This window comes from Protopterus annectens, chromosome 7.part0 (assembly GCF_019279795.1).
Source record: "Protopterus annectens isolate FY-2018-M chromosome 7.part0, PAN1.0, whole genome shotgun sequence".
Lineage (NCBI taxonomy): Eukaryota > Metazoa > Chordata > Ceratodontiformes > Protopteridae > Protopterus > Protopterus annectens.
This window is the reverse complement of record NC_056739.1, coordinates 1393416161-1393431008: the sequence shown is the minus strand read 5'-3', so window position 1 is coordinate 1393431008 and position 14848 is coordinate 1393416161. Positions and strand designations below refer to the sequence as shown.

At 36.2% G+C, this 14848-nt stretch overlaps 1 protein-coding gene across 2 annotated transcripts in view; it reads left to right on the top strand.

Annotated features, from left to right (window-relative positions):
- Positions 1-3497: 3497 nt before the first annotated feature.
- LOC122807057 (sodium/potassium/calcium exchanger 1-like) overlaps positions 3498-14848 on the top strand; it is a 673329-nt gene continuing 661978 nt past the window's right edge. Inside the window, exons 1-2 of one of the 2 annotated variants that reach the window (XM_044077982.1) lie at positions 3498-3777; positions 4494-5651. In XM_044077982.1, coding sequence (XP_043933917.1) covers positions 4674-5651 — 978 coding nt within the window. In that variant the 5' untranslated portion in view covers positions 3498-3777; positions 4494-4673. Of the gene's footprint in view, positions 3778-4219; positions 4341-4493; positions 5652-14848 lie in introns of those variants that run through there. The other variant, XM_044077981.1, reaches the window with a different exon arrangement.

Genomic DNA, 14848 nt, shown 5'->3' with positions numbered 1-14848 from the left:
AAAATCTTACAACCCGATAAAGGAGGGGGTGTGGTTATTGTGGATACAAATGACTATCTAAATGCCATTCATAACATTCTACAAGATACTGTTACATACAAAGTTTCATCTATCAAAGAGTTTAATACAGCCTATCAACGTATTGCTGCTTTATTGGAGGAATTATTAATAGAAGATAGAATTGATAACAACTTGTACAGTTTCTTGAAAGTAGAGCATCCTACGTTGGCCACTATTATGGGTATTCCAAAAATCCATAAGGATATAATGCACCCCCCATACAGACCCATTATATCGGGTAGTAAGTCAAAAACCTTCCCTTTTGGAAAAGTTGTGGATAATTGGTTAAAACCTATTTATCAGAATGTTGCACATATTATAAAAGATTCTTGGGATTTTCTCAGTAGATTAATACCATCCTTGTGGAAGAATGAGTTGGTTTTAGTCACTATTGATGTGGTGAATTTATTTTCTTGTATCCCTAGAGAGGAAGGTATGAAGAGGTTTGTAAATTGTATAAGGAACTATACACAGCTAAACTGGGAAAAGATTCAACTCATTAGTGAATTTATGAGTATTGTATTAGATTACAACTTCATTTATTTTGAGGGAGAGTATTACATACAGAACAAGGGAGTGGTGATGGGTGCCGCCAGTGCTCCTATATATGCTAATCTAGTTATTTTAGATTGGGAGAATGAATTTGTATTCAAGAGTGTATGGATGCAGCATATTAAGGGTTACTTTAGATTTTTGGATGACATCTTTATGATTTGGGATGGCAATGTGGAAAATGTGCAGGAATTTGTTAATTATTTGCATACAACTAGCACATTTCTGCGATTTACATATAATATCATTACAAGGGAGCTTCCTTATTTAGACACACTCATTACGCATATCCCCTGTGGTTTCAAATCTCAGATTTTTAGAAAGGACACGTTTAGCAATTCATATTTGCAGTACAGCAGTTGTCATCCTTACCATTTGAAGAAAAATATAGTTAAAGGACAGTGTATCATGGCGGCCCGCATGACCTCGGATTATTCGGACATGGTACGACAAATGAAATTCATAGGTACTATGTTTAAAGACAGAGGATATCCTAGTAAGATGGTGGATGATGTGGTTATGTATGTTTCAAATGAATGGGGGAAGACATATAAACCCCTATTAGGGCATGGAACATTGAATGAAATACACACAGACCCTGCTCATACAAGTAAAGAATTTAATAGGGCTTTTGTTGTACCCTACAATACACATACATCTGCAGTTAAAAATGTTATTTTCCAGAATTGGAGTATGTTAAAAAGTGACTCGGTGATATATGAGCATGTAGGTAAACACCCTAAATCTGTAAATAAGATTGGACAGAATTTGAAAAACAAATTATATACAAGAGGTGCACATAATCATCATAAAAGGACAGGAACTGTAAAATGTGGGAGCTGCCATTATTGTTTTGCTATTCTGGAAGAACCTACCATACAAGTTAAAAATCAGAGTAAGAATAGGATTTATTTTATGAAAGGAAATTGTCAAACCAAGAATGTCATTTATTTCGCATTATGTGATAACTGTCCAGCATTTTATGTAGGAAAAACTGGTCGGCATTTGAAAAATAGGATATACAACCATTTGTATGCTATTAGAAAGGGTGATGTCAATAATGCTGTATATAGACATGTTAGGGATAGTCCAGGATGCCAAACCTTCAGATTTGCTATACTAGATGTATTATATCTTAATCCTAGGGGTGGAAACCTGAAGGTATTATTAAGTGAGAGAGAGGTAAAGTGGCAAATAACTTTAAATGCCACAGTAAAGCCTGGCATTAATGACAGCATATCTATCAAGCCCATCCTAGAAGCTAGGATATGTGTTTGATAGGGATGGGAATTGTTCTATTCCAGTTTTTTATTAATAATAGGTATACATATTAATTTTAATGGTGCAAAATATGTATTCATTTGTATATTTTCAATAATGTTTACTACAACAATTCAATTTCCATGTTATTTATAAAATATTTGGTTTCATGTACTGGAGGGTATTTTCAAGTTTTTAATTCTTTAATTTTTTAAGTTTTAATGTTTTTAAGGGGTTTTCATTGCGTTGTGCATGTATATATTTTTTCAAACCAGTTCCCTTTTCTGAGGAAGTGATGACATAGGAAATGGGCTGGGATTAAATACGTGTATCTCATTGGTGTTGATATGTACTTATTACTATTTAAATGGTGTTATTTTATTTAATTGCAGTTCTGATGAAGTCTAGTTGTACTAGATGAAAGTGCTAAACCTTCATTAAAAGTGTGGAATTTATTCACATCTCCAGCGTCTTTGTGATTCTGCTAGTAGCCTTTTGGATTCATTTCGTTTTAATTTATATTTTCTGTTTCCAAGCACATGTGGATATTTTATATGACTTGCCAAGTAATGGCTTACATCCTTAAAATGATAGCTAAATAGAATGACAAAAGCCTGAATAAAGTTAAATGACCTCCCCCCACCCGGAGGAGATTAAGAAAACACACACAGACAGAATGTTCTGCTGAATTTATGTATAGACAGTGACTGTGTGAGGGAGTCAACCCAGTAAGTCTAGAATGTCTGGCTTCACAGATGGTTATTTAAAAATTATTGCATCATGGATCTATAGCTACAAGTGTTGTATATTTGCAATATTTAATACAGTAAAATAAATGACTTGAGATTTTTTTCTAATGCCGTTTTTCTAGGATAGACAGTTTTTAACTTATTTTTTTCAAGAAGACTATTCCTGTTTTCTGTTAGGTTTTAACCAGAAAGCCAAATAAAATGAATAAGGTTTAGTCTCTATATAAATAATACTGAAGTTTATTTAATATACATTGCTCTTATAACGCTAGGGAGGTGGGTCATTGATATAATTTCGTAGAATTAACAAGAAAGAAACGTCTGAGTAATGAATATGACCCCTGTTAAATGTTACTAACATTTACGCTCCTTTTCTTTTGGGTTTACGTTTCCTTATTATGTTTTAATACATAATATGTCCTTGAAGGACACATTTGTAACAGATCACTCTGTGGATTATGAAAGGTAATACTCTACACCCTTTATAAAAGGGCAAATATACATACAACGAACAACGATTTACAGGTGTATAACCAGAAGATTTAATTTTGGAGTGACAACCTCATATAGCTGAAAAGAAAAAGCATGCTTGACTACATATATATATACACACACACACACACACACACACACACACACACACACACACATATATATATATATATATATATACAGAAAACATAGTTAAAATGACAGAATATATTATTTTAAATTAGACGAGGCATTTCATTCTAATCGTATCAATGAAAGGCAGCACGATGTTTAAAACATTTCCATCAGTTGTTTGGAAATGCTAGCGTTTGCCTTTAATCATCTGATTTAAAGACAGAGTGGGGATATAGCACTTCTAATACAATGTACTCTTGTAAGTGTTGGGCAAGGAAGTACAGAATATTTGTTTTAGAGATAATGGAAGGACACGTAATGCAACTGAATCCTCTTTAAAGCCTTCGGTATTAAACTGATCCTGAGAATCCTATGCTTTGTGTAGCTAACCTGCGTGTCCTTATCAGTCTACTCAGCTGCCAAAAGCAAACGGAAACCTAGGAAGCCTTCCTTAACACAAATGGATAGCTAGAAGCTTCCTCTGACAGAGTAGAAAGAGCGTAGCTGGTGTACCCGAACCCATCATTTACCTGTGTGCTACGCATCTAGGGTGAGTAACAAATTAGATTATATACACAGACTTTTTAGTGCTATGATTATGGGTGGAGCTTCAACTTATAAGGAACAATTCACCGTACTCTTAAGTTTTCGTTGAAGCCCCTTAAACTAAGACGTAGATCCAAAAAATAGTTTATCTTTATGTGCTCAACTTTAGCACTGTTGGTTTGAGACTTGGTAAGCCATATAGCTTACAAGCTTTATTATATTAAATCCAACGCTTAAATGCTTTGACAGTTTGAATGTAGAGTATTATTCCAGTTATATTTTCTTCATTGCTTTCAGGTTACCTTCATTTTTTTTTCTGTAGATGTCTGCTCAACCAATGTAGATTCACGAATCTTATTAAACTAAAAATGACACTGGTGTAACTATAGAAACGAGCGACTGTCTGTTCAGTAAATATGACTCGGGTGCGGAAACCCTTTTGATCTGTTAATTTAATAGCTGATCTTTATCTCTCAATGTAACATCCTTCGTGCTTCACAAAATGAACTATGGTTGGGCTGTTTACAGATGTAAAAATATTGTACTTATTACCGGCGTCAAATTCTGGTAAATATAGCTTTTATTGACTTCATAAGCTGTCTTGATTCAAAGGGTATTTGCTATTAATATGTTATAAGTAAAATTTTGCATATGCTTGCGCATGCAAATATTTAACTTACCTACTTCAGTAAACCAGACAGCGACACTTTTTATTTTCAGAGATGATGTCCATCTGACGGATGTGAATCGGGATGGAGTATGCCACAGCATGTCATTCACCCTGTTTTTTGAAAATGTGAGCTATGGGTCTGGGCTATGCTTGTGCTTTGAGAGACCAAACCCCAACCAAACGGGGGACAGTATAGACCGTTGCTCTAGGGAATATTTCCCCAAACAAAAATGTACTCTAGACGAAGAAGGCTGCAGTGGAATCGTGTTTTGTTTGTTGCTTGTGCTCTGCTTGTTTGCACCGCGTATCAGCTCCATGGTAAGTGGATGGTTTCAGAACCTTGGACAGCACCTCGGACAGCAGCAGGGGCTGACCACAGCCAGGGCGTTGTGTTTCACTTAAGTACTAGACAACTTAATGAGAGCACCGTTGACAGCAACTCAACAGAACAAGACCCAAAAGGAAAAATGACAGCTAAACCTAATATAAGGCATTGTATTATTGTGGACCCAAGTCCAACGGTGCCACCTACTAAACCAGTCGTACCACCAGCTCTCCAGCCAGTAAATAACACTAATGCCACAGATCTTAACTCTGCCCAAGGTCCTAGTGCGCACCGCAATAAAGGGGAATATCCAGAGGATTTGTTTACAATCGAGCAGCGGAGGCGGGGTTGGGTGGTTTTACACATTTTTGGCATGGTGTATGTATTTGTTGCTCTGGCTATAGTTTGTGATGAATATTTTGTCCCTTCTTTGGGCGTAATCACGGACAAACTGCAAATATCCGACGATGTGGCTGGCGCTACCTTTATGGCGGCAGGAGGTTCGGCGCCAGAACTTTTCACTTCTTTAATTGGGGTTTTCATTTCTCACAGTAACGTTGGAATCGGCACAATCGTTGGCTCTGCAGTATTTAACATTTTATTCGTTATTGGCATGTGTGCCCTTTTCTCAAGAGAAATCCTAAACCTAACCTGGTGGCCTCTGTTTAGAGATGTTTCATTTTACATATTAGACTTGGTCATGCTGATCGTGTTCTTTTTGGACAACTTTATTGCATGGTGGGAGAGTATTTTGTTATTATCCGGATATGGGTGCTATGTCTGCTTCATGAAATGCAACGTGCAGCTTGAAAGATGGATCAAGACGCAATTAGCCAAGCGTCAGAACCTGGTTAAAGTTATGGCGCTGGATGTCACTGATAAGGTTTGTGATTTTGCTTTACTAAACTGTACTATATATATATATATATATATATATATATATATATATATATATATATTTGTGTGCATTTATAATTCATATACACATACCTATGATTATATATGTCATGTTGTATTGCATGTATTAACTGTGATCCTGATGCAGTTGAAATTATAGTTTACTACTGACTACTTGTTGTTAGTATTGCTGTATATATTTCTTAGCTTATAACCATTTTTTAAACTGTTCATTCAAACGTACATGCTATTTTTAAAAATGCATTTAGGTTTCATATGTGACATATTACCACTGTTGTTATTGATACCAATGTTATTGATATTATTAGAAATAATCAGTCATTTTAGAAATTGTTGGAGATTTTTCCATGAGCATCCATTTTAATTGGGCTATGCCTAACTAAACATTTCTGGCTACTAAAATAAATTAGTGAATGAATGGATTTATTCTTAAACTGGACACTATATTAATGTCTTATGGGGATCAAGGTCACAATATTAGCTTGGAGATAGGTATAAAAATATATCCGTGAAAAATGCAATGCATGAAGCAGGGTCATGTATGTGAGGAAGGTGTCTGAATTTGTCAGGTCATCAGTTAGCTGGAGGAGATTTGTCTTAGAATAGTCTCTGAAGATGGAAGTGTTTCACAATGACTCAGGTCTCACACCTGGAATAAACATTACTGTATGATGGTTAGATTTGACCAGATTTGACCAGTGACTCTGAGCATGGGGAAAGGAGGCTATACATCATATTGGGTGACTTCAACTACCCGAATATAGACTGGGAACATTACTCAAGCCCTAACTTTCTAGCCCAACGGTTCCTGGAGTTCATAAATTCAAATGCCATGGAACAGCTAGTCACTGTTCCCATGAGAGGAGAAAATATACTAGATCTCATTATCACAAACATGGGGACAAAATGCTCCACACCGGAAGTATATCCCTCATTGGTGAGATCTGATCATAAACTAATCTCACTGGAAATCCACATCCCGCCCCCACCCCAAACAAAAAAGACCACAGTGAAGAACTTCTCTAAAGCAAACTTCACACTACTCAAGACTGGTGTGGTATCCTTCAAGGCCCCTGAGCCAGTGGAAACCACAACCCAAGCTGTGGAAGCCCTTACAAAGGCCTTCTATGAACACCTCCAGGACTGCATGGATCAGGCAATCCCAAATAAAACCAAGACTCTTTCCACAAAGGGCAAACGTCCAGTCTGGTGGACCCCGGCCATTAACAAACTTTACAATAAGAGGAGAAAGCTATTACATGATAGAACAAAATCCATAAAAGGGAAGTCACCCCTGATCATTATTAGTAAAAAAATACGAGCACTCATAAAATCAACTAAGGCCAATTTTGAGAGAAAAATTGCCATGTATTCAAAGGACAATCATAAGGCCTTTTTCAGCTATGATAGGAACCTGGGTGGAAACTCCCAGATATGCTCAGAATTAGTCCAAAATGATACAAAAATCACTGAACCCACAGACATTGCCAACATACTGGCAGACAGGTTCAGTGCAAACTTCACCCCCCCTCTCCTCCCCTAAAGGAGAGATAACTATCCCAGCGGAGTGTAGCCTCCCAGACATCTCAAATGTGCAGGTGAAAGCTGCTCTCTAAAGCTAAAACACAGCATCAATGGGACCAGATGGTGTCCCCGGCTGTGTGCTACACAAGCTAAATGAGGAATTAAACCTGCACATAAGGCAGCTGTTTAATCTCAGCCTTACCACAGGATACGTGCCCAAGGAGTGGCGTACGGCAACTGTGGTCCCACTCCACAAAGGCGGTGCCTCTATGGACCCTGGTAATTACCGCCCCATAAGCTTAACAAGTCTAGTCTGCAAAGCTATGGAGAGGATCATAATGGAGCTCATAAACAAAGATATAGGGGACTTGCAGACATTGGACCCGACCCAGTTTGGCTTCGTCAAGGGAAGATCATGCCTTTTGAACTTGGTCGATTTCTTCGAAACAGTCACCAAGTATTTTTAGCACTGTTTATTCTCTCCTTTTTTTCACAAATTTGAAGTGGAATTAGCTGACAATCAACAGATTAACTATCAACTTAAAAAAAAAAACTGTGGTGTTTTTAGGGGCAACACAAAGACCAGTCTCAGAAGAAGCACTACAGTTAAAGTCCTATGGGGCACAACCTTTCAAGTCACAGGAGAACAAATGTATCTAAATGTAAACTAGATCAACCCCTCTCTTTAAACAGCTAGCAAGTTCAGCACTTATTTTATTGAATATATAGCCAACTTAAAAAACAAATTCCTCATAAATATCATTCTCTTCTAACAAAAACTCCATTCCCCCAGCTCTACTACCAACACACTTAGTTTTCAATACATACATGACTTTTCTCTCTCTAATTTTCATATCTGATTCCTCTCATATTAAACCCAATGATCCACCCTCCTTTACCATTCAATCCATGCTGACTACCCTTATAAAAAACTTCTACTTAAACTCAAACCCCTGCTCTACATCCACAGATAACCTCTCCCAGGATAACTGCAGTGGCCATAGCCTACCCAATTAGTATCAATAGATCTACTTCTGAATCTTACCTACCAAATGTATGGAGAAGGTTACATATTATTCCATTGCATAAAGGAGGTAATTCAACTGAAATTTCTAACTTTTGTCCTTAGCTATTTTATTCCATCTTTCAAAACTTCTAGAAAATGTGTACATAAACAGCCTTTTAACCTTCTTTCACAAAATACATTACTAATCAGCACTCAGCATGTCTTTTGACAGTCAACAGCATAACATGTGCCCTATTATTTTTCGTTGCTACATTAAATAAAACTTGAGACTCCAGCAAAGTTGTTTCTTCACTATTCCTTTACCTTTCAAAGACTTTTGATAAGGTCTCACATACTTAACTTTCTATCCTTAGACTATCACTGCTCTCTCTCTAAAGGTTCACCAGCTGTCTGTCTAATGGGCAAGCAATCAATAAAATGGCAAGGTTCTATCTCACCATACTTACCCATTACCACAGGTATTCCTCAAGGATCCATCCTTGGTCCTTCGCTCTTTAATGTTTGCATCAATAATTTGTGTATATTGTAACATGTTGTATATATAGTTAAACACCAAGTAGCATTATATGATGACTGGAAACACAACTTGAAATAGCTGTATATGGAAATTTTTTCTTCTGCCTGCTTATGCAAATGTTTCCAAGTAATTTTGGGAAAGATGTTTTTCATTCACAGAGTGGCTAAGTCACAAATGCCACTTTAAACATTATTAGCCAAATATTACTGTAAGAAACTGTTCACTTTATTTGTTTGTATTGCTGCTGTTTCATACAAAGTCTAGATAAATATTTGTGCATAACTATGAATATAAATTAACATTACGTGCAATGCTTTCTGTAGTCTTTGCCATGTGGCCTAGGGTGTGACTGAGAAGGGTCCTAGGACAGGATCCTCACCTAATTATCAAACATTAAATACACACATAAAAAAATAAATAAAAATGTCACCTGCCTACCTTATTACAAGATCCTAAACTCATTCATCATAGATTCAGAATAAAACTGTACAGTGCTTGTATGGACAGATCCTCAGGGTATTCATACCAGCTCCTTCATTTTTTTGTATTGTTCTTTTCATTAACAGTTGAGAAATGGAAAAACTTGAAAATAAGATACCACTTTACTGTCTTTCCATGTGCTTTCACTTTTTCAAAAACTTAGAAAGCTTAAAAACTTGAAACTAATTTAATAATTTTCACTAGGAAGTAGTATAAGTGCATGTAGCTGAGTGACACTGAAACAAAAGCCACACAGTTTAATGATTACTTCTCCTATTACAAAAGCTTTGTCTAGATTTTTTGTACATCCCTCATAAATATTTTAATCTCAGTCCATTCCTACATGATGCTACAAAAACATTTGTATCAGTTTAAGAAATTCTTTCTGTCCCAAAGTAAGCCATTATCTGCATATTACCTGTTACCACATTGTTCCATAGAGCACTCTAAGTTTAGCCATCTTTTATTTTTGTCTGTTTTGCTTGACGTAGTGTTTTATCTTGAATCCATTCCTCAGTCTCCATTTTTAATCTGGTATATCATCTGCCTGTATTTCTGATTTAGTGTTTTTAGCTCCCTGTTGCTATTGCTCACATTTTGTTCACTTGCTCTGATTCAAATCTTCCTGGTGCACGTGAATTTCCAGAGGTTTACATTCTGACATTGCAAACATAATCATCAGCACATCCACAAAAGTTGCTTCAACAAAGTATTAGTTTAAGGGAGTGCACACTTATGCAACCAGCTTATTGTATGTTTTCATTTTTTATATTATTTCCCCTAACAGATTAACAGATTTATTTGTTTCTCAATTGAATTGTACAGGTTATAGGTCACATTAAAGGTGGGAAAAGTTTTGAAATGATTTACTGTGGTCTCATTTTTATATCACAGAAACCTGGCATTTTTTACAGGGATGTGTACACTTTTTATATCCACTATATACATATCTATATATATCTATATCTATATATATATATATATATATATATATATATATATATATATATATATATATTTATATACACATACATACACACACATATGTATATCTGTGTCACACATCATCAGCCTGGTTTCTGTCATTTTATTAATTTGTCTGCAAATAAGGAACTAGCCTTTTTTTCTGCACGTGTATATAGCATAGCTCATGTTTCTGAATCTCAACCAATATATATTTAGCGCCCAGGAGGAGCTTTTTTGATAAGACTTTAAAACAGATGAAATTAAACTGTAGATTTCATTTTGAATTTTGGCTGTGACAGTTTTAGTGGAGATAATCAAAACAAAGAGCAATATGTTTAGCTTCAATCGGTGCTTCCATGCCTTCCACATGCCTCCCGTCAGAAGAGGCCTCTGCCTTCCTAGTACACTGAATGACAAAGAAGTGTTTGAAAATGAATGAATGAATGAATGAATGAATGAATGAATGAATGAATGAATTCTGATTGATGTTGGCATTATTTCTTCCTGGGATGGGATGGTGATGGCTGCTTTAAGAATACAGTCTGGAGCACCAATTGCAGACAGCTACATATGTTATTAACTGCTTGCCTAAGTCTGTTTCTGGGAGTCTGATATGCAGACAAGAGGGTTTCATTGTTCTGTTCCGATAAGCATCTTGCTATAATTTTTTACACTGTATGGTTTTCTGGATGAACAAGATAGCCCTGAGTGGTGTTTCCCTGAGTATTCTTTATTTGGTTAATGCTTAACATCTCATATGAAGTATAGTTATTAACAGAACATCAGATTTGTTGGTAAAAAATGAAGATGGTTATGTTAAGTTTATGCCATTACAGATTAGTAATACAATGCCGGTTAGTGTTATGAGAACTCATCTGAGTAAAATAGTGCTTTTAGATGTCTGGTGCTGAAACCAATGTGGCTTATGTTAAAGTGTTTTTTTTTAAAGATTACCCTTTTGTCAGTTTGGAAAGAATTATTTTTTAAACCAAAATCTCTTTCTGAACTACAGTGTGTGCTGGGAACAGTAACCAGTGTCATTGAATGACACAGCCTGGCAAATTCAGAAGACATTGCTGGGGAAGAAGTATTAGCTGTATTTGATGGGTTACTTATCTCAAGATTAGTGTGGCTTTAAAAATAACTCATTTCACAGTGCAAAGTGATAGGTTAATAGGCTACAATTCTCTTGCATTATTTTTGAAATTCGCACTCGTGAGTTTTCAGTGATAGTACGTTATTTAGAGACTGCACATTTTTAAAAAAGTGTAACATGTTTCACAAAGGGTAATTAGAGTTGTTACGCTACCTAATAGGTGACATGTCTAGGGGATTTCTTGAATAGGTCACTTAAGGATATGCTGTCACAATCAGATTTATGTATGCATTGTTGTGCACATCTGAGGCTAGGACAATCATCCATCCAATCTGTGCTTATATTATATTACAACTTTATATCCTTTAATAGATTATTATCTTAGTAGGTTCTTTCTAATATTGTAGAGGGTATAGAAATACTCTCTGTATACCTACATAACAAGAAAAAAATGTTTTATTTGTAATTGTTGTTTTTGCAAGAGATGTGAAAGCATTAGGTTATATCTATATCCCTGGCTGTCAGAAAAGAGAAAGTATGATTTGTCATTGGGAGTTTTATTTCTGTCACCATTGGAAGTTTTATCTCTGTCACTTGTAAGATAAAGACCATCAAGTCTTAGCTCAGCATCTAAAACTTTTTGGCTGCTTTAGCCCCCTCATGCCCATAATACTGTATATCTAAAGATGGCTCCCTGTAGGTGAAATGTCAGCACTAGTAATGCTGAATGCCAACACAATGAAAAAAAGACAGCATGCAGGAGAAGAGTGACTATCAAACATTGCTCTTGTCCTTTAAACTTGTTTTTATAGGGGACAAGGCCCCCCTGCAGCCTCCAATGCCCAATGAGAAGGGCAAGCTTCTTACACTACCTGAATGTATATATAACAGCTCCCACATCATCATACCGTGGAGACAAGGGAATATTCTGAGAAACTGCCATCTCAGACTTGGTATATGTGAGTCTGTTTTCTGGCCAGTCAGTTTCCATAGTTTGAGAGTTTCTCATGCAAGTCCTTTTGGTCACCTCTAAAGATCCATTTCCAGATTTATTTACCTGCATTAGGCCAGGTCACAGCAAGAGACAGTCCCAGGTTAATGGTAGTATTTTCAGATATTCTTGGCAGTGGTATTTCGATCTGTATTCAGGCTTGAAAACACTACTTGACTGACTTTCAATTAAGTTCATTCCTTTTTTTGACTGGGGTGAGGTTTCTGTACTTTATTTTATGATAAAGTGCAGCTAGGCTACCTTCCCTCTCTCTGTTCTAAACACCATTTTGTGTAACTTTACTGTTTTTCAGTTTTGAGTGTAGAGACTGTACACACTGTTTAGGATGGAAAAGAAGCAGGACATCCAGATCTTTCAGAAATGTATATGTGAGGCCAAAATCTCCTGCCAGAGTAAACATGCCAAGTGCATCAAGAGTGTGTATGAAGAAATTTTTTCTGAGGAGTACCAGATTTGCACCACCTTCAAACCCTGCTCCTTAAACAACAGAAAGAACCATTTGGAGTTGGAAAATCCACAGGCTACCCCTCCTGCAGAGTCCTTATCTCAGGTTACTCCTTTCACCTCCAAGCCTTAATCCTCAGAACACTTTATGAGAATGTTAGATACTGAGAAATATTCTTTGCATCCTGTTACTAAGCAAAAGTCTGCTGAGGTTTCTGTTTCTGCTAGACCTGTTTCTGCTCAGGATGTAGTGAAGGTATAACATTCTCCTCTTAAATACAAGCATGTTGAAGGGGTAACTCCCTTGGAGAGATCCCCAGTCCTACTGCATGCTGAAAGCATTGCTTCCTTTTTTTCTGAGCCCAAGTATCATGTTGAGTCCCCCACACCAGACACAGATGATGACCATGAGGTGGACACTCCTGCTCTTCTACCTGATGCCTCAAAGGTTGAGGAAATATTAAAGCTAATCATGATGAAATCAAAATGGCCACAATATACCACTTCCAAGTAAGAATGCAACTTTTATAAGGTCTTCATTTTCCACATCTCACTCCCCTAGTTAACTAAATGTTTCAACTGGCTATTCATTTTTTCCCTAACAGCATTAAGCCTAACTGTACACATGTTGAGGCTTGTGCTCTAGAAGGGCTGCTAGACTGTCACCTGCTAACCAAATTGCAGTGACAGCTGTCACCTCTTGGCTTGGTGGCTAACTAGACCACATGCCTTGCACCACAGCATTTTAGATGGTTCAGCCAGGCTGCCAGGCATGATACTGTCTGTCATTCTGTCTGGCCCTGCCTAAGTTAATTTTCCAAAAATATTAAGGTTGATTTAATGAATTCCCTATTTAATGGAGCCATGCTGTTTGGACCCACAGTAAAAGCCACATTAGAGAAGCAGGAGACCAAGTCAATATGTTGCCCAAAGGTAAGGTTGCTTTTCAAACGCCTCAGTTTCAATTTTCTCTGAATTTGTAAAGGTCATGTTAATATGTTAGTTCTGATGAAGTTCTGTGAATAGTGGAATGGAAGCGCTCAACTTTTAACTAATAAGCATGCATGCTGATTTTTGCTGGCTTTGTTTTTCTGTCTCTGCTGTACTGCAACAGGTGTTTTACATTATATTCTTCATGCAGGCATCATTAAGACATACAGTACTAAAAGATCCAGGATTTGCCCATGTGTAGTAATTATTAATATGATGATTCTTTTGAATAGATATTATTTGAGTTTATATATATTGCTTAACACTTTTAAATAATATATTTGATATGGCCTTGGTTTCTAGAATTCATTTTATTTTGTAGCATTAATAACATTAGTTCTTAGAGATCCAAGTTGTTCTTTCAATGACTGAAAAAACGGAGATGTCAGATTTTCCTTAAAATCTGATAACTTGTGACTTCTCTGGTAACTAGCGTAAATGTTTATTTATGAATTTTATCCTTCTTAAAGATAATTAGCTAAATTGTAGGATACTTTATTGTAATTGATATGTATATGTGTGTGTGTGTGTGTGTGTGTGTGTGTCTATATATATGTATATATATATATATATATATATATATATATATATGTATATATATATATATATATATATATATATGTATGTATATATCATGAGCAGACAGATGATCCGCTGTGTTGGCCTCTAACCGGGAAAAGCCCGAAAGTCCAACATCCTGAAATAGCACCATTTACCTACCTGTAAGCACAGTAAAACTGTGTTATGCAGGGGGGCAAGCCCCCCTGCACCCCGCTACTTGAATATTCTCACTCTGAGATTGCACTACAGTGCAGGAAATGGGAATCACCCAGTCCCACACTGTAGCGGGATCTCCACTATCATTTGTTGGCCTTTCAAATGGTCGATCATATGGTGTCAGCCATATGAGTTTCGAACATTTGAAAGTTTGAACAAACGAAGGGCTCCCATATATATATATATATATATATATATATATATATATATATATATATATATATATATATATATATATATATATGTATATATGTAAATGTATATATATATATATATATATATATATATATATATATATAGGTTTACATATATTTATATATATACCCACA